The sequence below is a fragment of the Trichechus manatus genome, unplaced genomic scaffold (assembly GCF_000243295.1).
Source record: "Trichechus manatus latirostris isolate Lorelei unplaced genomic scaffold, TriManLat1.0 scaffold00045, whole genome shotgun sequence".
Taxonomy (NCBI): Eukaryota; Metazoa; Chordata; class Mammalia; order Sirenia; family Trichechidae; genus Trichechus; species Trichechus manatus.
This window is the reverse complement of record NW_004443981.1, coordinates 16,504,612-16,530,022: the sequence shown is the minus strand read 5'-3', so window position 1 is coordinate 16,530,022 and position 25,411 is coordinate 16,504,612. Positions and strand designations below refer to the sequence as shown.

General features: G+C 63.4%; 2 protein-coding genes across 2 annotated transcripts; one reads left to right on the top strand and one right to left on the bottom strand.

Annotated features, from left to right (window-relative positions):
* Nucleotides 1-9,348: 9,348 nt before the first annotated feature.
* On the bottom strand, nucleotides 9,349-13,289 carry TRMT61A (tRNA methyltransferase 61A). Its single transcript, XM_004376743.2, has 3 exons — nucleotides 12,924-13,289; nucleotides 11,082-11,348; nucleotides 9,349-9,626 (listed from the first exon to the last, which is right to left on the bottom strand). The coding sequence occupies exons 1-3, from the start codon at nucleotides 13,252-13,254 to the stop codon at nucleotides 9,370-9,372; spliced, it is 855 nt and encodes a 284-aa protein (XP_004376800.1). The 5' UTR covers nucleotides 13,255-13,289; the 3' UTR covers nucleotides 9,349-9,369.
* Nucleotides 13,290-18,637: 5,348 nt separating this feature from the next.
* CKB (creatine kinase B) lies at nucleotides 18,638-21,806 on the top strand. The gene is made up of 8 exons (XM_004376742.2): nucleotides 18,638-18,661; nucleotides 18,903-19,110; nucleotides 19,350-19,504; nucleotides 19,594-19,726; nucleotides 20,003-20,174; nucleotides 20,913-21,036; nucleotides 21,167-21,356; nucleotides 21,443-21,806. The coding sequence occupies exons 2-8, from the start codon at nucleotides 18,918-18,920 to the stop codon at nucleotides 21,619-21,621; spliced, it is 1,146 nt and encodes a 381-aa protein (XP_004376799.1). The 5' UTR covers nucleotides 18,638-18,661; nucleotides 18,903-18,917; the 3' UTR covers nucleotides 21,622-21,806.
* Nucleotides 21,807-25,411: the final 3,605 nt, after the last annotated feature.

Genomic DNA, 25,411 nt, shown 5'->3' with positions numbered 1-25,411 from the left:
AAAGCACAGGAGCCCTGTTCAACTTCCTCCAACTCCCTGTTTGACGCCTTGGCCAGAGATTTCCCTTTTAGGCGACTCTGGTCTGCAGGACAGATGCAGGGACGGGGCGGGGGATGGGCAGGGACCCCTCGGGGGCGACTGCACAGGGCACGCTGGTCAGGTTGGGAAGAGGGCGATCCAATGGGCACGCTCGACCGTGTGTAAATTATACAGCAGCGAGAGGGACCCCCGACTGCTCTTCTGGGCCAAGGGCAGGCCAGGCCCCTCGGGGGCAGCCGGTGGGGGGTGCTGGACCTCTGGGAGGGACTGGAAGGAGGAGGGGCCGCTCTCGGGATTTGTGGAGGCTGGGAGGAGCTGCCTCCTGGGCTGCGGGGACAAGACCTCTGCTGCGAAGGGAAGACGGGCAGCCGGGCAGCCTGCAGCCTCCTACTCCTCCTTTGCCACCCTCTGCGCTGGGGGCCGGACATCTGCCGGTGGCCCCAGTCCAGCTCACTCCTAGGCCAAGGCCACTGATCCAAGCTGGGGGAGTGGAGAACGGCAGCACCCTGGGGCCCCTGCAGGGGACAGGGCCACCCCCGTCTCTTCACCCACCCCCATAGTCTGTGACTCTGCAGCCACACCGACGCTGGAGACCCCCGGCTTGAAGGGACCCTGGTGGCCCTGGGCAGGAGGAGGAGGGAAAAGAGACCAGAGTCCTGCCCAGAACGGGCGGCTCCAGACATGTGTGGAACAAATAAACGGTTGAAGTGGCCTTTAAAAAAAAATAAAAATAATAAAAAACAAGTTTTTATTATGGAAAATGTCGAACAGATGCCAAGGTGGAGCACTGGTACAAAGAGCCTCTGTAGCCTCCTCCCGGCTCCAACCGTCGCCCCGCGGCCCCCTCCTGCCGGCCCATGGCGGGCGACTCCCAGGCAAATCAGCCTCCCCCTCCCACAACACCATCGCACACCTAAAAAGGTGTCGTTCCTTAAGCTCAGAAAACATCCACTCGGGCTTCAAACCTCCCGACGGACTTGTTTTAAATGAGACTTTGGGTTTGCTCATGCCAGGAACCCCAAGGCCCCTACTGACCTGCGGCTCCTCGGCCTCCTTCATCCCAAAGGCAACGTGGGGACGAACCACGGTGAGCGCAGGCTAATCCCCAGAGGAGGATTCTGGGGACTCCGAGGCAGACATTCAAATCGGATTGAGGAGAAATTAAGTTGACGACAGTGCAGCCCAGAAAGAGCCGCGTACTAGAGGCTCCCACGGAGCTGTGACCATGTCGCCGAAGTTCAGCAGTGTGATAAAGAGCTTTTTGTTTGCTTGTTTTAAGAAATAAAAGAAAGGGCAGAAAAAAGGCTTGAGAGATGCCTGGTTCCTCTGGCAGCGATCCTCAAACTCCAGAGAGCCTCAGAATCCCTGGGGGGCTCGTTCAAACTCGGGTAGCTTGCCTCACCCCAGAGCTCCCAATTCCACAGGCCTGGGGTGGGGCCAGAGGAGCCCTGGTGGCTCAGTGGTTAAAGGGCTCAGCTGCTAACTGAAAGGTCAGCGGTTCAAACCTACCAGCGGCTCCAGTGGAGAAAGATGTGGCAGTCTGCTTCTGTAAAGATCACAGCCTTGAAAACCCTACAGGGCAGCTCTATAGGGTCGCTATGAGTCAGAATCCATTTGACGGCAGTGGGTTTGGGGTGGGCCAAGAACCTGCATATCTACGAAGCTCCCAGGTGACGCTGATGCAGACCGTCCAGGGACCGCGTGTGAGAACCACCAATCGTGGGCACTGCACAAACATACCTGAAGCTTAGGGGTGGTTCTGTCACCTGGAAAGTGAGAACGACTGCCCTGTGGGCTTGCAAAGATCCAAGAACTGAAAACAAGCCTCGCTCACAGTAGAGCTGAGTAAGAGGTACTTGTTACATCTGACACCCTCACGCACCACCTGGTGGCAGCGTACCCAGGGGACAACATGGACAGGGGCTCCGAGGGCCTGTGACATCACAGTCACTCTGGGAGGAGAAGACATTATCAGCTTCACTTTACAGACAAGGAAACCAAGGCCCCCCCAAACGGTAACATGATGGAGTCAAAGAGCTTCAATGCACTTATTTACTTAAAATCATATATGCTATGCAACAAGATAATATTTTGCAAAAAGGAAGAAATCAAGACATCAAGAAAAATCAGGTAGGAAACAAGATGAAACTCCATATACTTTTTGCCATGTAGGCAGCAAATTTGGCTCTGAGCTTCCTAGTGGCCAAAGCAAAGAAGGAACAAAGACTTGCCAAACAAGTGGTTCTCAAACTTGAACATTGTTCGAGCCCCCTGGGAATCTGGCTCACATGCAGACCCCGATTAGGTCTGGGTGGGCCCTGAGAGTCTCCCAGGAGACACAGGTGCTGTGCCACTTTCCCTGAACCACACTTTGAATACTTTTCGCACATCCATCAGTGACCCTGTGATGAAAACCATCTAGAGCTGCCCAGTCACTCCAGGCAGCAAGAGCCCAGGGCAGGTACACGGGCCCGCGTGCACCCAGCCGCTCGGGCAGCCCTGGGTGGAGTGGCTCTGGCTTGATCCAGGGGAAGCCCCAGTCCCCTCCTCTGCAAGAATCCAGGAGCTCCGCCCCCTCAGCCTGGGCAATGTGGACACATATAGCTTCAGTGGTCAGCCAGGGGGCGGCCAGCAGAGAGAGGACAGAGGCCCTGGATCTCGGCACAGGCCGGCTGTGGACACGCTGCCCTGGGCAGGAGCGGGGAGGCGGGCAGCTTGATGCTGCTACAGGGACAGGAAGCGAGGGGTGGCCCCATGGCACCCCTTCTTCCCCAAGAGCACGCATTTGCGTGTGGCCGGTGGGGGGCACTTTGCTCCATCTCAGGACACGGCGACACCATCTGGGGCCAGGGAGCCTGGGCATCTCAAACCTAAGGCCCCGGCCCGCGTCTGGGCTGTGCAGGGGCAGCTGGGAGGTGTGGGGACAGGACAGAGGCCAGCGGGGACCAGGCAGGCAGGTGAAGAGGGTGAGTCCTGTCCCCAGAAGAGTCCAAGTCTGGTGGGGGGACCCCGGGGCTGAGATTGGGGCTGGGAGGGGGGCGGGGCAGCTGTGCTAACCACTGGCCTTGTGGGAGCGTGGTTGGGAATTCCAGTAGGGTGCAAGGTGGGCAGTGAGGGGTCACCTGAGCAGGGACTGGGGCTCCCAGAATCCTCAGAGAGGCAGGGTGCCACTCCCCCCTCACCCAGGGGAAAGAAGCTCAGGAGGGGTGCATGTGCAGGGGGAAAGGGTGGCCAGAGGAGGCTCTGGGGACAAAGGTAAGGCTGCCAGCAGGGAGGCCAGCAGGGAGTGGCAGGAGGTGTGGACATGGGCAGCCAGGGCCCAGGCTTCCCCTCCAAGCTGATCCTCTGGCCTGGCCCTCACCTGGGAGGGGGCTCCCCTGGGTGCCAAGCGCAGCCTTGTGCTTCCTCCGACCACCGAGGGGTGGGAGAGGTGGAGGGTGGAGGGGCACACAGGGTGGTCGGGAGGGTGGGGGCACCTGCCATGGGTGCAGGGGGAAGAGGGGAGGAAAGAGGAGGCCACAGCGTGTGGGGTGGCAGGGGGCTCCATTGTACACAGCCCCCAACCTTACCCCCACTTTGCTTCTTCTAAAAGTCTGCCCACACCCCCCTGCCCCCCTCTGAAGGGGCAGATGTCGGGGAGAAAGCTGATTATCGTCAAAGGCTGGAGGCTGTGACTGAGCTCTTGGGGAGTGTGACCCAATTCCGAGCTATTCTCAGCACGGTGGGAGTGCGGCTCCAGCCGCCGCCGAGGCAGTCTGACTTTGAAACGCCCTTGTCCTGGCCGGGCTGCGGCCTCCCCGGGGCCAGAGATGCACAGAGGGGACCGGGGCAAGGCCACTGCCTGGGGAGGGCCTGGCAGGCCAATGGCCTGTGTGCTCCCAGACAGGGGGCTCTTGAACCCTAGTTCTGAGCCTGTCGCTGCCCTGCTGCAGCTAGGAGCCTCAGGCCAGGGCTTCTCTCTAGCAGGTCAGTTTCAGCATCTGTAAAATGGGCCCAAGTGCAGGGCACCCGCCATGGGGAAACAGCCCGTGCCGTGGCCCCCATCTCCACACTCATGCCCTTGGCCCACCACTGTGTGGCTGAAAGCGGGGAGTCTTTCTCCCCCTTCACCTGGGGTCAGTCACGTGGCGTGCTGTGGCCCACAGGGTGTCGGCCGTGAGATTCAACCCAAGGCTTGAGAAGCACCTGTGCACCTAGGCTCGCTGCCTGCACCTGATCCACAGCCAGCTCTGGTCCCCAGAGGAAGCAGAAAAAGCTAGCCAGACCCAGCGTAGGCGCACGCTGCCCTGATGCCTGAACGCGGCTGTGGAGCCCTGGAGTGCGGGTGCTATTCGCCACACAGTAGGTCTGGCGACAGAGAAGCAACACGCCCACCGCAGAAGCTGTGGAGGCCCAAGGAGGGGTGCCTGCCCAGACAGGGCAGTTTTGTTTAACTGCACAGTGAAGCACAGGGACCGAGAACCAGGGTTTTCCAAAAAGTCTCGATTCCAAATCTCTCCCATTATCCCCATCAGCTATGAAATACTCAGGACATTTCTCAGATGGACCCAGAAATAGCCTCAAAATTCTGGCCTTGGAATCTGAAAGAGAAGGGAGGGCTTCCTGGAGGCAGCGGCAGCTCTCGTCAGTGATGGCAGTCACGGCAGTATTTCCTGAGCTCTTGCTGTTCTAAAAGTTCACACCGTATCTAACTTCGTGGCAGCCCCAAGAGGCAGGCACCGTGTTCACCCCCACTTCTGCATAAGAAACCCCCACCCGTCTGTCAGCGTGTTGTACTGTGGTAGCTTCTGTGTTGCTGTGATGCTGGGAGCTCTGCCACCAGTATTTCAAATACCAGCAGGGTCACCCACGGTGAACGGGTTTCAGCAGAGCTTCCAGACTAAGACAGACTAAGAAGAAAGGCCTGGCAATCTACTTCTGAAAATTAGCCAGTGAAAACCCTATGGGTCACAACAGAACATCATCCAGTACAGTGCTGGAAAATGAGCCATCTAGGTTGGAAGGCGCTCAGATCACACAGCAGCTGCAAACATGCACTCGAACGCACCAATGGCTGAAGACGTGCAGGACCGGGCAGTGTTCCGTTCTCTTCTACGCGGGGTCGCCCTGAGTCACAGCCAACTCGACAGCACATAACAACTGGAGCGGGGAGTGAGGCTGGGAGCCGGGACGTGACCCCTAGGACAGAGGCCAGCCCTCCCTGCTGATGGCGGGAGTGCTCACACAAGCCTCACTGGCAGGATAAGCCCGGGACCACAGGGCCAACCTGGGGGAGCCTTCCCAACTGTCCCGAGCCCGCAGTCAGCCCGCCCTCTCTGCTCCCCTACACCGTCTGTGCCGGGGTCCCCGCTCTGCTCCCACCACAGTCTGTGTTGCAGGGGTCCCAGCATCCAGGATGCTCCAGCACACAGGAGGTGCTCGGTCCACATTTGCTGGGTTGAAGCCCCCGTACCCCAGCTCTGCACTGCGACCCTGAGGCTGGCGGAGGGCAGGCCCTGAGAACTGGGACCCCGAGGCTGGCATGCGAGCCCTCCAGAATTTGCCCCTGCGCTCGGGGCAGCCCTGCCAACTGGGCACTCAGCAGCCAGGGAGCGGGTGTCCACTCTCTGGGTCTGTCCCATCAGGGTCAGGGTGACTGTCCCAGACCTCCCTATCTCACCCTCACAAGGCCTAGGGGAGGGCCTGGCACGCCCACCTGGGAAGGCCTCTGCTCACTGGCCCTTTGGGAGGGCCTGGTACGCCCCCCTGGGAAGGCCTCTGCTCACTGGCCCTGTGGACCCTGCACAGCACCCCTTCTTCTGAGGAGCCTTCCATGACGGCCCTGAAACCTCTCCCCTCTGGCTGCTGTGATCACACCCTGGGGGACCACGTGGAGTGGGGACTGAGGGGGCCAGTCAGAGGCACTGATCCCAGCAAAGCCCTGTCTCCCCTGGGCCTCAGTTTCCCCACCTGTGCTGGGCTGGGATCCCGTGCAGGCTGTCCTGCCCCCCAGCACACACGCTCGAGGGGGCAAGCAGGACAGAGAGGGGCCAGTGTGCCCTGGGAGACGAGATGGGACGGAGGTGAGAAACAAGCGTAGGAGCCCTGGGGGCAGGGGACACCGCGGGCCCAGCTGAGGGTCCCCGGCGCCAGTGAAACCATCCTCTGCCCTGGCCTTGTGGGACATACAACCTCTTGTCACACTGCTAGCAGGGTGTGCCTCCACAGCCTGGCCTCCCTTACACTACCCACCACCCATGCAGAAGCTTCCCTGGGCCACCCCAGCCTGGCTGAGGTGGGAGGGAGGGTGGCGGGCAAGACATGGGTGGCTGGGGCTCTCATCCTAGCCCAGGGTCGGGTTGATGTGGGGTCCTCGGAGCAGGGAAGCCAGGTCTGAGCCTGGGAATGGGGCAGCGGCTGGGTGTGTGGGTCAGCTCCCCAGGACCGGGCCAGGGCAGGGCAGGGCAGCAGGACGGCCTGGGTGGGCTGCAGCAGGGGAATTTCCAAGGAAAAACTGAGGGCTCGGCAGGGAGTTTCCGGGTGAATTCTTGTCCTGTGACAAGCCCCATGCTGCTGACTCGAGGTGACTGTCACTGGCCTGCTGACGGGTCACTCACTTGCCACCTAGGCGTCAGCCTCCCCATCTGCAGAACTGGGGCAACATCTGGCTCCCACCCTACCAACGGGGGTGCTAGCCGCAATCCTACTGGAGCCTGGGGCAGGGGGTGGCTGTGCTGGGTGCTCCCGCCTGGGGTGGGTGCTGGAGGATCTGGGAGCATGGTGCTGAGAAAGGGACATTTGAGTGGGGCCGTGGAGGATAAGCAGGAATTTGCGCTGCCTCAGAGCCAGGTGGGGCCTCCAGGCCAAGGCTGCACCGGGCCTGGCAGCACACACCCCAACTCACAGGGACACCACAGAGCGCTGGCCCCACCCAGTCCTCGGCCTTGTGGGCTGGGCCTTACCACCCCCACCCCACGGTGCCCGTGCTGCCATGACCTTGGGCTCTGGACCAAGTGCAGCCTGCATGGAGTCCCAGCCCTACCTGGAAATGGGCACAGGCTGGGCATCCCTGGCACCTCCGGTCCTCACCCCTGTAGGGCGGGCCAGTATTCACAAAGGTCATTCCTGGAAGGGGGGGTGTCCCGCCAGGGGCCTTCCCTGGCAACCCCACACTTCCTGGCACATCTGGCTTTGGGGCCACCTGCTTTCATGCTGAACGTGACTTGGTCACTGGGTGAGACCTGGGTCTCTCCTCTGCCCTCAGCATGGGGTCTGAGGTCAGGACAGCCTGCAAAAGGGGAACAGTCCCCTGGAGCCAGGGGCAGAGGGTCCAGGGACACTGAGGAACACCTGCCACAGGCCTTGCCAGCTCCAGCCCAAGGTGGAGCAGAGGGCGAAAGGGGACCCTGTGTGCTGCAGCCTTTGACACGGGGACCAGGGCGCCCCAGGAAGACGCCCCCCCACCATGCTGCCCTGCTCAACGTCCCTCAACAGCAGTCCTGGCCATGCTCTCCCAGGGGCCACCCCATCCCTACCCATGTTCTGCACGCGCATGGGGCACGGCAGCCTGCCCCCCAGCCGAGGCACCCACACTGTGAACGACAAGTGGGGCTGCTGGGCAGTGGGTGGAGGGCCCAGGAATCTCAGGAACAGCCAGCCAGCCAGCCAGACTCCCCTACTGGGCAGTGGATGGAGGGCCCAGAGATCTCAGTGACAGACAGACAGATGCACTCCCCGACTGGGCAGTGGACAGAGGACCCAGGGATCTCAGGGACAGACAGACACACTCCCCTACTGGACAGCGGATGGATGGTCCAGGGATCTCAGGGACAGACACACAGACACTCGTTTCCCTACTGGGCAGTGGATGGATGGCCCAGGGATCTCAAGGACACGGACCACACGCCCCTCCCCCAGGACAAAGGCCTTTCTGTGGCCGGGTGGGGGGTGGCCACACACTCGCCCCTTTGTCCACCGCATCCCAGCCTTTGTCCAGGGCCCAGGAGGCAGAGCAGGGCCAGGCGTGCAGAGAAGCAGGAGGACCAGCGTTTATTGCTCATCAGGCAGGAGAGGCAGTCCACACGCGGGACTGAGGCTCGGCCTCCCCTCCCCCCACCCTGGTGTCCCACCACCAAGTCCTCGCCCACCTGGCAAAGGCCTGCCCCTCCCCCTCACATGACTGTCCCCACGGGAGGGCGGTGACCCCAGGCCCCTGTGAGGGTCACAGCAGTCCTAGTAGCGCTGGGATCCAACAGGCTGGGGTGCACACCCTGACTCTGACAGGATCTCAAAGGGGACCCCAAAGTGCTCCTCCACATGGGCCCCCCCCCCCCCATTTGTGCGCACCCACTCACACCGTCAAGGTCCCAGCAGATGCCTGCTGTGGCGGGTGAATAGAGGCAGAGTGGGCGGAGCTGGTCCCACACAGTGGGGGACTCGGCAGGAGGCCCCCACCCCCTCAGCTGCTGGGGCCACCTGGGAAAGGGGGCCAGACCCTGGGTGCCCCCATGCCAGAAGCCTGTGGCAGTGGAGAAGGTTGGCAGCAAGGCAGCCAGAAGAACGTGGATGCTGAGCAGGAATGAGCACGCGGTACTGCCGACTAGGCCCCGCCCCCAGAGGCCGGGCTCCACCCCCAGGCCCGGGGTCCCCGCTCCTAGAGGCCGGGCTCCGCCCACCCAGCCCAGGGCTCCGCCCCTGGTCAGGGTCCCCCTGCCCCCCGCAGCCCGAGCAGGCTGGGGCCGGGTCCCTCGAAGCTGCTCCTCTGCTTCCGCCACCCAGGAGGCCCCAGCCCCGCGCAGCTTTTCTAAACACAGGCCAGGCCGGCGTCCATTACCATATAAGGCATCTCTGGTGGAGCGGCACTGCCCCAGCCTCGGCTCATGGTCCTCCCAGCTCCGCGTGCTGCTGGCTCCCAGTACCCCCAGTTCCATGGTGCCCCCCAGCTCCATGAGCTCCTGCTTCTCAGTACCCCCAGTTCTACAGTACCCCCCGGCTCCATGAGCTCCTGGTTCCCAGTACCCCCACTTCTACAGTGCCCCCCAGCTCCATGAGCTCTTGGTTCTCAGTGCCCCCAGTTCTACAGTACCCCCTGGCTCCATGAGCTCCTGGTTCCCAGTACCCCCACTTCTACAGTGCCCCCTGGCTCCATGAGCTCCTGGTTCCCAGTACCCCCAGTTCCGTGGTGCACCCCGGCTCCATGTGCTCCTGGCTCCCAGCACCCCCAGTTCCCAAGTGTCCCCGGCGTCCCCAGGTTCCATGTGCTTCTGGTTCCCAGTACCCCCGCTTCCATGGCGTCCCTGGCGTCCCCCAGCTCCATTTGCTCCTGGCACTGGTGTCCCTGCAGGCCGCCCGCTAGCCCGGGGTCTTGGTGGCGAATGTCAGGTAGCCGGTGTGGCCCACGGCCTCCTTCATGGGGGTGCCGCTGCGGAAGGGGCTGGCCTCGGCAGGGCCGGCGCCCAGGTCGGGTGGGGGCAGGCTGACGGTGCGCACATTGTACACCTGTGGCAGCACCTCCACGGTGCTGAGCTCCGTGAAGCCACGCGCTGCCAGCGCCTGGCACGTGCGCTGCACCTGCTCGATGCACGGCGAGAAGGAGCAGAAGCGCCCACCTGTGGGTGGGGCAGGGTCAGAGGATGAAGAAACCCCGCCCCTCCAACTCCCGCTACTCGCAGCCCAGGTGCCCCCCACAAGCCTGAAGGACCCGTCCCTGTGAGCCACCCGGGAGGAGCCACCAGTCACTGCCCAGCTGGGCCACTCATTGGGCACTGCCACCCCACAAGGGCCAGGCGCCAGACACGCTGCGGGGCAGGGGTGGGGGCACGGGACGGGGCAGAGCCCTCGAGGAGCAGCTCAAAAATACAGTAACAGTCACAGGACTGCGGGGGCTGTCACAGAAAATTAGAGGTTGTTGCTCGCTCCTGGAGATAAGCTGGCACCCACTTGGATGGGCCTCGAAGGGTAACACAGCAGGGGCGGCGCCAACAGCCCCTTCTCGCCCCGCCCCTAGCGCCCCCCCCCAAACCCCTGCTGTCACTCAGCCTGGCCCCAGTGGCCTCCCAGGGGCGGTCCTGGCAGGGAGAGACGCACAAGGATGCACAGTCAGTGCCCTCAGCTCTGCCCTGGGAACCCGGCCCCCCAGGAGGGCCCCCGGGAGGGGAGGGGGCCTAGAGGAGGAGTACCCAAACCCCGTGTGCACTGCTGGGGAAACTGAGGCCCAATGCACACACCCCTGCTGGCCAGGGAAAAGCCCAGAGGAGGGGGCTGAGAGAGTACAGGGGCAACAGACAGGACAGAGAGGCACTCGGCTGGGCTCGGCCACGCTGGGCAGCGGGCCTGCCTCCCTGGGATGGGGCAGCTCCATTGGTGTCATGGAGCAGAGACACACCATGGGGGCCCATGGGCAAAGCTGAGGGAGCAGAGGTCAGGGGGACAGAGGTCAGGAAGGTGATGATGAGGGGTCAGAGGTCTCGAGTTCCTCTCACCCCCACCAGCACCCAGGCCACCTTGGCAGAGACTAGGGACACCAGTCCAGGGTCCGGGCTGAGGTAGTGCGCAGGGGACCACTGGACACTGACTTACCCCCGAGCAGGTCTGGCCTTGTCCAGCTGCCCCACTCTCACGGCACCCTGGGCTGGGAGGGGAAGGGGGGCACCTGGGCGGCCGAGCCAGCTTCTTCTCCAGAAAAGGGAAAAACCCTGGCCTCGCTGCTGCCTGCCTGGCTCAGGGCCACCTGCCTGACGGCCGCCTCCACCCCCACACAGCATCCTTTCCCTAAAAGGCGCCAGACTCGGCCCTGCGGCTGGGGGGAGGGAAGACTCTGCCAGACCCAGTGCTGGAAACAGCGGGGACTGGGGGCTAGCCCATGACCTCTGCCCACCCTGTGACGCCATCTCGCCTCTCACTCAGCTGCCATGTTTCCCAGGGGCCCAACATTGCCCACCCTGGGGTGGGGGCCCTTTACCCCAACTCTGATTCCTCACCTACCCCCACCAGGTGATATCCCGGAGTCCCAGCCAGGCCGACCCACCCCACTCGGGCCACCCCCGAACCCGGCCCCAACGCACCTTCGACCTTGAGGGCGTCCCAGGCATGACCCACGGCCTCCCAGGGCGACGGGATATCCAGGAAGACGGCATCGGCTGCGTACCTCACGCCAAAGCCGCTGCGGCACACGTCCTGGTGGCACACAGTCACCCAGCGGTCGACGCCGTGCGCTCGGAACTCCTCCTGCGCCTTCTCCGCCCGCTGCCGGTGGAACTCCACCGTGTGCAGGTGGCCCGTGGGCGCGATGGTGCGGATGATGGCGTGGGACACGGAGCCACTGCCGGTGCCTGAGGGACGGCGGGCGTCAGGTGGCCACAGGCCGCAGCCACCCCACTCTGCTCCCGCCACCGGCCTCCTCGCTGACCCGACTCCACGGGCACACTCCAGCCTCAGAGGTCTTCCCTAACCGTCTCACTGGAGGGTCTCCTCTGAGCCATCCTCACACACGCACGGCCCCATCTTACACGCCTCACAGCATCAGCTGCACCCACACCATGGCGCCGGGCCTCCGGGGGCTTCCTGGCGGGAGCCTGGTTGGCCTTGTTCTCGGCTGTCTCCCACTCCCAGCCCACCGCTACAGGCAGCTCGGGGAGAGGCAGTGATGCTCCTCATCCTGCTCTCCATGCACCACACACCCCCCACTGCCCTCTGCCCACGGCCTGTGTCCCGCATCTGACCGACCATCTCAAAGTGCTCGGCTGGGCCACCGGACTCAGCCTGCCATCCACATGGAGAAACTGAGGCCCAGAGAGGGACGGATGGCTGAACCCTCAGGAAGTCGGCAGCAGCACGCAGGGAACCTGGCGTGGCCCTGTCCTCTGGCTGCTCGGCCCATGAGGGCATGCGGGGGATCTAGCCACACCTGTGGCCCAGTCTCCACCCTAGGCAGTCCCCCCACCTCTGTCTGTGTGAGTGGGGGCAGAGGGAGGGTCGGGGTGGCACTTCCACTGGCACCCCAGCCCTGGGTCAACAGCAATGATGCTCATGTTGACAGCAGGTGAGGACCCCACCATGGTTGGCACAGGCAGGCCCCCGCCTACAGTGCGCCCCCCCCCATTCATTGCCGCCAGGGACCCCTGGACCGGATGCCCTCCGCCTCCCTGAGCAGAGGGACCAGGACCTGGAGGTCAGCACCTTGGTCAGCACCAGCAGCAGCCTGGCCCCGCCCCCAAGCAGGCCCCTCCTCAGGGCTACCAGGCCCTGTCCCTCAGTCAACTCTCACTTGGGTGTCAGCCCTGGCCTCTAATGGGCTTCCCTGCCGTCATGTCCCCAAAAAGGTCCTGCTCAAGCAGAGGGGATCATGCTGGCCTCCTTCCGGCTCTTACCTGCACCGAGACCACTCCCACCCCAGGGCCTGGGCACCAGCCTTCACCTCCGCTGGAACCCGCATCCCAGGTACCTGCAGGCCTGGCTCCCTCACCCCTCTCTGTCTTTAATCAAGCCTTCTCTATGGGGCCAGCCCAGGTCGCCCTATTAAAACCCCACTCCTTGCCCACCTTACCCTGCCTCGTTCTTCTCCACAGACCCTCAATCTCTGGACACACCATGTGTTTTCCTTTCAAGCTTTCTGTCTCCCCCAACTAGTCTGTGGGCCGGAGAGGGGGATCTGGCCAGCTCTGGTCGCTGCTGTAGCCAGAGTGCATGGGTCTGGAAGCAGGTGGGCTTGGCCCGGCAGCTCAGAGAGGTCCCTGCCTCCTGCAGGACAGAACCCCCATCCTGGGCCACCGGAGGGCAGTGACAAAGGGCAAGAGTGGAGGTCAGGACCCAGCAGCCAGCCTGGTTGCTGGAAGGCAGAATGGACGTCGGCTCTGACCACCACCGTGTCCACTTCTCAGGGTTACACAGAGGCAGCGAGAACTCACCGGACTCACAGACCACGGAGCCGGGCCGCAGCTCCAGCATCATGGTGAGAAGTGCGATGTCGGTGGAGTAGAGGATCTGTGTGCGGTGCGGCAGGTTCAGCGTCCAGAGCTCCGGCGTGGGGTGCAGCACATACACCCAGCCGCCTCGGCCGCAGGTCACTTTGGAGCCGAAGGGGCGGCCGATGAGGTCGGCCGAGTGCCGCAGGACGCCGTGCCGGGTCTGCGTCTGCGCCCCTCGCTGCACACGCACGGCCACCATGGCTCCATGGCCCAGAGAAAGGATGGCCGTGTCGCCCTCCTTGATCAGCTCCTCGTACTCCACGAAGCTCATGGTGCCAGGGCCTGGGGAGGGGCGCGTGTGGGCATGAGCAGGTGAGGGGGCTGGGAGGCAGGGTGTGAAGCCCAGACCCTGAGCACTGGGGCGGGGTGGCTCAGTCCCTGGCACTGCCAGACACGCAGCCACCTCGAGTCACCAGGGCGGCACCCTAGCCTGACAGGTGAAGCTCTCCGTAGTCTGGGACAGGAGACGGAGGCCATTAGCCCAAATCACAGATGGAGAGACTGAGGCCCGGCAATGCCTAAGGAGGGACCCAAAGATTCCCACAAAATAAGGTACCTCTCCTCACCCCTCCTGCAGGAGTCGGGCTCCAATTCCCGAGTGTGAAATGGGAGGGTGGCCTTTGGGGGTACCCACCAGCAAAGGAGCAGCAAGTGGCCAGTGGTCACTTCCAAGCGAGGGTTGACTACACGAAACCACGGCCCCAAGTCTCCCTCAAGGCGGGCTTTTCGCGGACAGGCGGGGGAACTCGGAGGGGTAAGGGCTTCACAAGCAGAGGCTGGGGACCGGGCGCGGGAGACAGCGCAGGGCCCGCGGGGAGCCCACCCACGCGCGCTCCCGTCGCTCCCCGCCGCTCCCCGCAGGGGCTCACCAGCCGAGCTCAGCGACTCCAGCTCCCGGAGGCTCCACACGTGCCTCCGGGACGCGCGGCGACGACGTCCGCACTTCCGGCTCCGGCACGGCGCGCTGATGACGTCCCGCAGGCCCCGCCCCGCCGCGCGCGGGCTCCCGGGACAGCGGGGCGGTGCACCCGCGTTCTCGGACAGTTGCTGATCGACTCACTTCCTAATATGAATTCCTCCGATTGTATGTGTTGGCGGCCAAAGAGGACAGAGGACAAAGTCTCACACCTCCAGGGCGGGGACGTCCCGGCCAACGTCGTTGCGGGCCTTTAGGTGTTATCTGCGCCCTCGAGGCGCATGCCTGGGCGTTGCCATGGTGCCGGGGATTCTGACTGCTCTGGGGCCCCGAGGCCGTCCCGGCGGGAGCTGCCCAGTCCCCTGCGCGGACATGTCATTGCAAACCGCTCTGTAGCACCCAGGACACTCAGGAAATGGGGTCGCTGTCAGAGGGCGGGCCAGGAAGCTCTGCTGCGGTCCGCCCGAGGCCCGGCGAGGGTCCGGGGGGAGCAGAATGGCCCTGGGCCCCTAACCTCTCCCAGGAGGGGCTCACCCCCACCAAGCCGCCGCGTCTGCTTCAAAGAGGGGAAGGGGCCCTGCCCCGGGCGAAGCCTAGGGCAGCCAAGCGCTTGATAAATGGGGCTCACTTCGGGGTCTGCACAGGGTGAGGAGCCTGCGCAGGGGGCTGGGGATAGAAAAGGAAGTGGGGCGGGGTCGTGTCTCAGGCCCTGCTGATTCTGAGCCGGGTCCTAGGGGAGTGTGTGTGTGTTGGGGGTGGGGGGTGGGTGCATAGTCTTCCTCTTGCTCTTAGCCGCTGAGACCAGGGCACGTCCTGTTAGTCTCAGGGACCAGAGAGGGAGAGAGACCCCCCACACACACACCCAGCAGGTCAGGAGCTTAGCTGCTGGAGCTTAGCTTGGGCCTGGACCCAGGATGTCTTCCCAGCCGGCAATGACCCAAGAACTACCTGGGGCCGCACTCCCCAGCCCCCAGCTCCCCTAGCCCTGTCTCCTGGTGAAATGAGGTGGCTGGACCCCTCGGGGCAAGCCCCCACCGAGAGCGATGCCAGCCTGTGGGGCCAGGCTCTTGCCTGACCTGAGGCCCTCCCTGCCCCTGCCCTGGCTGGGCCGAGCCTGGGGGCCCCGGGGTCAGATGGTGAGGGGCCTTCAGTGGCCTCCCCCTGGTTGTGGCTCATGTCCCTATGGGGTCACCACTCAGGCCCCAGCTGCCTGAAGACTGCACGGCCTCGCTGCCTCCTGTTTTTGGTCATTGAGACACCAGCCCCACTCCACGGCCCCCCTCCCAGCCTGTGTTCTGACTGCTAAGTCACTCTTTGATGCCTGCATCACCCCCTAATTGCTCCCCTGGGGGCCCCAACTTTCCGCTTCTCCTGGGAGTCCGTCTTCCCCAGCTTCCCAGCAGTCATGCGGAATGGAGGCTGGGCACTGCTAAGAGGCTAATTTAGGATGCGGTGACATCGTGGTGGTTTCCCGTGGATTCACTTCCCACTCGCCTTGCCGTCCATGGCTGGCTAGCCAGCTCCTCTTCTAGGCAGGCTCCCCAGAGCTACTCCATCTGAATCCCCAAACAACACTGGCTCCCCCAGGCCCCCGCTGATTCCCAGGGCAGCCCTGCAGGGTTTGTCTCTTGGGCTCTGCTCACAAGAATTAGTGCTATCATGTTTCCAGCTAAGTGTCATTTCATTGAATTCTCCCCACAATCCTGTGAGGGAGGGACCACTTCACAGATGGGGAAAAGGAGACAGAGACTCAGAGAGGTTAAGGAACTTGCCTAAGGCCACACAGCCAATGTGGCCAAAATAGGGAATGGGATTGGAAGTCAGTCTACCTGGCTTCAGAGAACCAATAGCAGGCTTAAAGAAAGGTGAGAACAGGCAGAAGGAGGCCTGGAGAAGAGGGTCAGGGTCACCCTGCGGAGGGGTGCCCCCTGGGGATGCTGCTCTGCCTGCATGCCTGGCGGGGCTGGGTGAGCCAGGCCCTACTCTGTGACCCCAAGGTGGCCCCTGGTCCTCTCCTGACCCCCACTGACTTCCCCTTTGGGATGCCAGGGGCCCAGGGACTGCGGCGTGGGAGGAGGTGGTGGCCCAGCCCAGCTCCAAGGGCACCTCCCTGTTTCCCTGCCTGAGGCCCAGCCTGCACTGCCCCCTCATGCCTCTGGGCTTGCGCATTCTGGCCCCTGCCTGCACCGGCCCCATGAAGCCGCCTGTGTTTTGTGCAGGAAAGCCTGCACAGATCCTTTGAGGCTCTAGCACCATCCCCCAGGGCTGGTGGTTAATGTGTGACCAGGTGTGATTTCTGAGGAACCTGGAACACAAACTGGCCCAGTGATGTCATGGTCTTCTCGCTCCGGAACGCCGCCAAGCCAGCTCCTGTGGGCCCTGGGGGCAGTGGGGGGTCCAGAGATGAAAGTGAGCTTTGCTTGGACTCTGTGTTCTTCTGGCTGGGACCTCCCACAGGCCCCTGCCCATGCCCCCCTGCTCCTTGTGGGGGGGCACCCTGACATTTGGGCTGGGTGCCTCCCTCCCCCCTCCCTTGCTCCCTGTCTGTGTCCAGCTCAGGTTTGGCTGGGCTCCAAGGTCTGCCCCGGGGCATTTAGCACAGGGCTAGGCGCTCCAGGACATTGGGGGGATGCGGGACCTCTGACCTGGCACCTGTGTCACCCAACTTCTGAGCTCACTTTGCTCATCTGCAAAACAGGGACAAAATACAGGGGCCTGAGGATTGCTGGAGGTCCCAGTCAGGAGTGTCCCGGTGCGGACCCTCAGCGAGTCCTGCCCTGCCCATGGAAGGAGATGGGGAGCAGGTCCTTTCTCCCAGGCCCTCGGCTGCCCAGGGTGAGGGAGGGTTGCAGTCAGAGAAGCAGAGGAGGCTGAGGACAAAGAGGAAGGTCTGAGCGCTCCCCCAACCCCCTTCGGTCTGAAAAGCCACATGGGCCTCCAGGGGTGGCAGCTCCATTTCTAGAAACAGAAACTTGAGCCCATGGGGGGTGGGGGAGGGCAGCTGCAGATATTCCTTTACCATTGGGAGAGGGGCTGTGGGGGGGTGGGCACAGAGTGCAGGAGTTCCAAGCTTAAGGGACACCTGCTGTCTGGCCGGCTGGACCATTTGCCTGTTTAAGACTGAATTATTGCTGGAAAAACAAGGCTTGGAGCAGGGCGCAGCACCCAGAGATAAGGGAGGGAAGGGACAGAGTCTCCTCTGCCGTCACCAGGGACAGCCTGGCATGGGCGCTGCTGCCTCCAAGTTCTGCTCAAGGGGCCGTCCTTTGGGGCTTTGCTTCCGTGTCCTCTCCTCAGTGGCACCTATTTCCTGATGTCATTGGAGTCACCTGTTCACTTGGGTCACCTGGTCACCTGCTCGGGGCCATTTTCCAGCAGGGCCATGTTCTCTTGCTGCCCCGCCCCATCACCCGCGCAGGCGCTCCCTGTGCAGGTGCCCACAGATTAGATCAAACATCCAAGTGTACAGGGGTTCCCTGCTGTTGCTTTATTTGCTTAGTAACTAGTCAGGGACATTTCTCACCCAGGCTCCAAATAACAAGTCCTTTTAAATAGCGGCATGCTATTCCACACTCACCAGCCCTCTGATGGGCTCCAGTTTGTTTCCAGATTTGGGTCCTCCAGCCTCCATCCCCTGGTCTGTTTGCTGAGAACCGAGACTGTCCTCTCTGTAGGCTGGATTCCTAGAAGTGGGATTGCTGGGTCAGGGAGTACGATAGATACTGCCAAATTACTTTCCAATAAACGAGGGAGCGATTCAGTTGCTCGGCAGCGTGTGAACGCCAGCGGCTCTGTACATCCCTCCCTCCCCATGGTGTCAATCTTTGACAGTTTTGCCAACCTGCCTGTGTTGGGGAAGGTGCAGTCATTGTTTGAATTTACATGATTCTGATTATTAGTGAGACTTGGCTTCTTACATATATTTGTTTAGTAGCTTTTTCTCCCCCGTCTCTGCCCTTGGGTCTCTGTGGACCGCTCTTTGGGTAGGGGGTGGGTGGTGAAAGGCCCTGGGTTGAGGTCTGGAGGCTGTGCAAGCAGCCTCTCAGGGCCACGGTGTCTCCGAATCTGTACCAGAAGGGCCTGGGCCCGAGACTCTCTGCTCGGATCCCCGGGAGCCCTGGCCTTGCCCAAGGTCAGGGCGTTGCGAGTGTCGGCTGGCTGGGCTGCAGCCAGACTGCGCCTCCCGCGCGCCTTCACTCTGCACCAAGATCGCCCGGGAGATGCCTGCGGGCACCTTGAGGAAGGTCGGCGGCTCCAGGCCGGCGCAGAGGGGGCGGGGAGGGCAGTACCTACTGCGGAACACCGGACGCTCTCCTCAGCCCCTCGCTGCAGCCGCCTCGGGGACTAGCGGGACAGAGGGTAGGAGCCGGGGTGCAGACACGCCTGAGTGTCCTCAAGTGCCAGGTGGCTCTCGGGCCTCAATTTCCCGCCCAGAGGCGGAGTGCGGGTCGGGGGGGTGGTCCAGGACATTCAAGAGCCTGGACTCCGGCTTCGGGATCCTGGAGAGAGCCGGGCGGGATGCGCGGGGTCCCAGCGAGGAGACCACCAGGCTGGGCGGCCTAGGGGGGTGTTGGGGGCTGCTGGCAGCGGACAAAGCGGCCGCACCACCCCGCGGAGCGGGCCAATGGAATGAATGGGCTATAAATAGCGGCCAATGAGCGGCCCGACTGGCGTCCCTTAAGAGCCGCGGGAGCGCGGAGACGCCGCTGTTCTCCTGCGCCGCTCCCGGAGCCTGCACTGCCGCCGCCGCCGCCGCCGCCCGGTGAGTGGGCCCGAGGGCCGGCCTCGCACGCGGGGACGCGGAGGGGCGCGGCATCACCGCTTGGGGCGCACAGTGCGGGGGCCTGGGCTGTACCCCCGCCCGGGGTCTCCGCACACGACCCCCAGCTCCCACGCTGCGGGCCCCGCTGACCTTGGCCGTGTCCCGGGAACAGTGGGGGCCGGAGCTGGGCTCGGAGACCAAGGATGGTCTACGGGGCCCCGCTGACCCTCTTCTCCCGCAGCCCGCCGCCGCCGCCATGCCCTTCTCCAACACCCACAATGCGCTGAAGCTGCGCTTCCCGGCGGAGGACGAGTTCCCTGACCTGAGCGGCCACAATAACCACATGGCCAAAGTGCTGACCCCCGAACTGTACGCCGAGCTGCGAGCCAAGAGCACACCGAGTGGCTTCACGCTGGACGACGTCATCCAGACCGGCGTGGACAACCCTGGTATGCGACCTCGGGCCAGGATCCCGGCGCACCCCTCCCCCCGCAAAAGCACCTCCCCCTGGGTCGGCGTCCGGGAGCCCACCTGCAGACCCTCCCAGAGGTCAGGGTCCCGGCGCCCCCCTCGCACATGTCCCTGGGGTCCCCGCGATCCCCTTCCGGAGCGCAGAGGCAGGGTCCTCCTCCGCGGCTCACTCGGCCTGCAGTGACGTCACTGCCCCTGTCCCTCACCCCCCCCCCAGGCCACCCGTACATCATGACCGTGGGCTGCGTGGCGGGCGACGAGGAGTCGTACGACGTGTTCAGGGAACTCTTCGACCCTATTATCGAGGACCGGCACGGCGGCTACAAGCCCAGTGATGAGCACAAGACCGACCTCAACGCCGACAACCTTCAGGTGCGGGCGCGGTTGGGGCGCCGGCTGGGCAGGAGCGCGGGCCGGGGGGAAGGGGTGCCGACGCTCACCCCGCTCCGCTCGGCCCCCAGGGCGGCGACGACCTGGATCCCAACTACGTGCTGAGCTCGCGGGTGCGCACCGGCCGCAGCATCCGCGGCTTCTGCCTCCCCCCGCACTGCAGCCGCGGAGAGCGCCGCGCCATCGAGAAGCTGGCGGTGGAAGGTGGGGGGCCGCGGAAGGTGGGGGGCCCCTCCCCGTCCTCGCCCTGTTTACCCGAGTGTCACCCGAGTCGCCGCTGCGTCTTATCTGCGCACGGCCTGGGTCCGGTTTCCCGGAGGGACGGCGGCCCAGCTCCGAGCCGACCGGAGGCCTGGGGCCCACTGCCCGGGGCCGCGCAGACTGGACTCCCGCAATGGGGAGGCGCGGGCATGCTGCTGGGGGGGGTGTGTGGAGGGGCAGAGCCTGGCCAGGCCGTCCCCTGAGCGCGCCCTTCCGCAGCCCTGTCCAGCCTGGACGGCGACCTGTCGGGCAGGTACTATGCGCTCAAGAGCTTGACCGAGGCGGAGCAGCAGCAACTCATCGACGATCACTTCCTCTTCGACAAGCCCGTGTCGCCCCTGCTGCTGGCCTCCGGCATGGCCCGCGACTGGCCCGACGCCCGCGGCATCTGGTGCGCCCTCCCCCTCCGGCGGGCGCCCCTTCCCGGTCCCTTCCGCCCTCCCCCGCGGGGGTGGGGCCCACTCCAAGGAGGAAGAGGGAGGGGGAGTGGCCGTCCTCCGAGCTCTGGTTTGGCACCGCCCAGACCTCCTCGTGGGTGGCGCAGGTGACCCTGGCCGCGCAGGTACGTGAACTGCTCCCCCTCCGGCTGGTGGAAGCTTCAGCCTCCAGGGATCTTTGAGGTGGGGGGACGAGTCTGCTGGCGGCTCTTTCGCCTCCCTCTCGGGAGTGGAGCCTCTTGTTTTCGCTCTTCTCACCCCCATCCCCCGCGGGGATTCTGTCAGGTGCTGGGTGACGCAGAAGCTTCGGCTGGGGTGGTGGTGGGGGGAGGGCGACCTTCAGGGCCCAGATACAGCTCTTCCTCCTCTGTCCCTTACCTCATAGGTGGGGGGCCTGGGCCCAGAGAGGGCGGTGAAGTGCCTGAGACCACACAGCAAATGCTTGGCAGGAGGGGTGAAGCCGGGGGCTTTCTTTTCCCCCTCGCTCGGGTGTCGTGGACTCCCATCTCCCCTGGAGGGTGATGGGGCTGGGGTCTTGGCAGCCACCCACACTCCGGGTACCACTGGAACTGGTGCTCACTTGTCAGGTTCCCCTGGTCTGGGTGGGGGCCTGGGGACCCCCAGGGTTTTTTCTGGATGTGCCCTGAGACCACAGCCCAGGGGGGAGCGGCGTGACTGTGCATCTCCCTCAGGCACAATGACAATAAGACCTTCCTGGTGTGGATCAACGAGGAGGACCACCTGCGGGTCATCTCTATGCAGAAGGGGGGCAATATGAAGGAGGTGTTCACTCGCTTCTGCAACGGCCTCACCCAGGTCAGCCGGCCGGTGGGGGCTCAGCGCCGGGGAGGGGCCGCGCCAGGTGGACAGCTCAGCCTGGGAGCCGGCCGGTGGTCCTGGGGACGCTCAGCTGGGCCTCCTCTCATGCCCTCTCGTCGGCCTGCAGATCGAAACACTCTTCAAGTCTAAGAACTACGAGTTCATGTGGAACCCTCACCTGGGCTACATCCTTACCTGCCCGTCCAACCTGGGCACGGGGCTGCGAGCAGGTGTGCACATCAAGCTGCCCCACCTGGGCAAGCATGAGAAGTTCTCAGAGGTGCTCAAGCGGCTGCGACTTCAGAAGCGAGGCACAGGTGAGTGGGGCAGGTGAGAATGGAGACCCCTCTCCCCTCGGGCAGCCCGCATTAGGTCCCCGGTCCTGACGCCAGCGCCTCTGCAGGCGGTGTGGACACGGCCGCCGTGGGCGGGGTCTTCGACGTCTCCAACGCCGACCGCCTGGGCTTCTCGGAGGTGGAGCTGGTGCAGACGGTGGTAGACGGCGTGAAGCTGCTCGTCGCGATGGAGCAGCGGCTGGAGCAGGGCCAGGCCATCGACGACCTGATGCCCGCCCAGAAGTGAGCCCCGCGCCCGCCGCCAGCACGCCGCTTCTAACTTATTGCCGGGCAGCGCCCGCTGCCCCGCCACGCGTGGCGGCTGAACCCTTAGCCTCGCTGTAGAGACTCCTCCATAGCCTGTGGTAGAGTTTATTTTTTGATGGCTAAGATGTCGCTGATGCTGAAATAAACTAGGGTTTTGGCCTGCCTCTGACTCCGAGTGGTGCCCCCCCACCCCCACCCCAGGGCAGCCGGCGGGGTCCTGGGCCGCCTCAGCTTTCTCGAAGGACAGGAGATGGTCCCTCTGCGCCGCCAGTCCTCGCCCATCCGCACCGCTTAGCCATCCTGCAGGCTTGGGGTGGGGGGCAGGTAGGAACTCCAGGCACCGAACTCCAGCATCCAAGGGTGGCCTGGCACTTTCCGCCGCCTCGCACTGCAGGGTGGGGGAGGCGTGAACGACTGAGAGTTGGGGGGCAGGAGCCCGGAAATTTGGTATCTGACTCTCCCCCCCACCACACAACCCTGTTCCTAGGCCAGCCTTCCCAGTCAGCAAAGGCAGAACCAGGCTCTGCCTGCCTACCCCCTCAGTTCCCCCCTTCCACCCCATCTCCTCCGGAACCTTCCCCCATAGTCCCGGGCCTCCGGCCTCCACAGAACCGCCCCCTCGCTGGCCCCAGTCTCAGCCTCCTCTTCCGGGCGCAGCGGCTCAGGGTCTGCCTGGCCCCTGCCCCCCAGGTGCCGCCGCCCCCGCCTGGTCCCGCCGCGGCTGGCACCTGGGGTTCGCCAGGGCTCAAGGCGGAGGGGGCTGGGGGCGTCTGGGCGCCGGACCCTCGGCTCTGAGGACAGCCTGCGCTGCCACCTGCTGGCCGTGGCCGCCTCTGCGCTTACGCCGGCATCAGGGTCGGGCGCTCCGACTTACCTTACCTCCCAGGCCGGCGGACTGGACCGCCGGAAGCGAAAGGGTGGTTGATGTGCTGACATCCCCGTTCCTGCACTGGGCTGGAAGATTCTGGGTTAATCTGCCCTGTCTCCCGGGTCCACCGGCATTGTGAGCGGCAGACGCTCGGGGGTGACCGGGCTGTACTCATGCCCTCCCTGGCTGGAGTCTGGGGGACAGCTCTGGCTCGCCCCTCTGCAGGGAGGGCACCCACCAGGCCCGGATGAAGACTGGCTTCTCTTTCCTCAGCTCCGTGTCCTCCTCGGGCCAAACAGGACTTGTTGGACTGTGGGCTGAGGACTTGGGGGAGGGGAGGTGTCAGGACCTCACCCCAGAGTAGGGGGTCGGGAGGGCAACCCCTCCCCGGGGACACCCAGTGCCATGTGAAGCCTGCCTAGCTGGCCTGGAGACACCTAGCCCTGCTGTGTCCCCAGTGTTGCCACGTGTCCCCTGCGGGTGTCAGTGCGAGGCCAACCCCACAGTGATACTTCCACACCACGGCTGGGGGTCTCCTGGGCTTGTCTGCAGTCCCCCTAGGAAGCCCCTCAACACTGGGCATAAGCAGCTCCCAGGGCCTAGCGACAGGCTACTTCTGGATGAAGAAAACATTTCACACTTCCCTTTGCACACCTCTGTGTCAGAGCCGGTCACTCCCTCAGCCCCCAGTGGTCACAGGATGGCCTGGAGGGGCAAGGCCCAGCTGCAGGCCACCAGCAACTGCACAGAACCACTTCTTCTCAAGCAGAAGGGCACCTCGCCGGCCCGCCCGACCCTCCTCACCTCAGCCCCCTCAGCTGCACCACAGCCCAAAGGAGCCCTGGGATCCCCCAGAAAGCACCACTTGGGCTGCCCGCCACCCTCAAGTCTTGGGTGAGGCCAGGCTGGCTGAGATCCCCAGCAGAGAAAAGCCTGGCCAGGGGGCTGTGGGTGCTGCTGCCCAAGGCCCTGAACGGAGAAGGGAGCTGGGCTCCCGATGGGCTCCAGGCGGCATCCTGAGCCTGTGCTCAGAGCCCCTGCTTTTCTGCCTGCAATTTCCCCCTCGCTCACTCCTATTTACCTTGCTGTGCTGCAACTTTGGCGAGCTGCCTGGGTTCTTTCTGGGACAAGGCGGGGCTGAACACACCAGCCCCTCAGCCAGGAAGCAATGGTTCCTGGCAGCCCGCGCCAGCTAGGCCCAGGGAATCTCCAGCCACGCGGCTCCCTCTGGGTTCCAGAGCCCTCTAGCGGGGCAAGGTTACTTCTCCCTGAAATCGGGGTCCAACGTGGGAGTCTGAAACGTCTGCCCAGTCAGGATGCACGGCTGCGCTCTGTTCACTTGCTGTCCTGGTGGGGTGCAGATCTTCCTGGGGGGCAGTCTGGCCACATCACCCAGGAACATGACTGCATCCATACTGGTGACGCAGACGTGTCATGTCCAGGAAATGATCCCACGGCAGGGTTTCTCCGCCCCGGCACTACCGCCATCTGGGCTGGATAATCCTGTGGTGGGGGCGTCCCGGGCACTGCAGGGCTGTTAGCACCATCCCGGCCTCCACCCACCAGATGCCAGTACCGCCCCCTCCCCCAACCTTGTGACAACCAAAAGTTGTCTGCAGACATTGCCAAATGCCCCCTGTGGGGCCAAATCGCCTCCGTCCCCGAGTACTACTGTGCCACAGAACAAGATAGGAACCCTCCTAACTGTGCAAAGCAATGAAGGGTTGGCGACACCCCCTCCCCAAGAGGCCCCACGTGGACACTGCGGGCGTGAACGTTGCAATGGGACATGCTTGAAAAGCTGACCTGTGTAAGCAGGTTCTAGGACAGTTTGTACCCCAAGATCCCACACAGAATATGCATGGGAGAGAGACCTAGAGAACAGCAGTCAGCTGTGGGAGGTGAGACACCAGGTGACTTCCTTCTTTGTACCTTACTTTCCAAATTTTCCACTGTGAACATGTATTACTTACATAAGCCAAAGCAAATTTTTTTAAAGTGGTGTGTTATTTAAAACGTGTTCTAACGTGTCACAGTTGGTGGGAGACGGCAGAGTCAGCAGCAACCCTCCTCTCATTTGTCATCACCCGGAGGTTCTGAGGACAAGGAATTCTCCCCAACAGATGGGGAAGCTAGGCCTGGGGGATGAGAAGGGACTGGCCCAGGGCCACTGGCGAGAGCTCCAAGCCCTGGGCTTTCCACTGCTCTGTGACTTGTAAGAACGTTCTAGACCTCCCTTGTGCGGGCTGCACTTCTGTTAGCAGTAGCTTGAAGGACAGAGTTGCCTATGTGTGTGGGGGGATGCTTCTGCATTTGTTTCTGAGCCAACGTGGTACTTCACACAGCTTCCAAAATCCCCCTAGGGACATGGGCATTTCACTCACAGATATTCTACCAGGAAACCCTGCTGACTGGCAAGAAGTCATCTTTCTGGCCGGGAGGTTCCCACTGCACAAGTGACTTTTCAGCAGGGAGCAGGGAGGCATCTGTCCTTACGTTTATTCAGGACGGCTGTGGGAAAAAACCAAACTTGCTGCTGTCGAGTCGATCCCGACGCATGGTGTGACCCCACACGCTACAGAGCAGTACTGCTCCAGAGGGTTTTCTTCACCGTGATCTTTACAGAAGCAGTTCATCAGCCCTTTCTTCTGTGACACTGTTGGGTGGGCTCGAACAACCAATCTTGGGACTACTAGTTGGGCACAAACTGTGTGCGCCACCCGGGAGCCTTCTACGTGTGGCTTGAGAGCTAAGGCCCCTCCCTGGTCTCCAAGCCTGGCTGCATCTTGCCACGGGGACCCTGCAGCCCACCTTGGCACACAGCTGGCTTTGCTCAACACAAAAAGAAGAGAAGGGGCAGTGCTTGCCTCCACCTCCCTCTCAGGGCTGGGCACCATCCAAA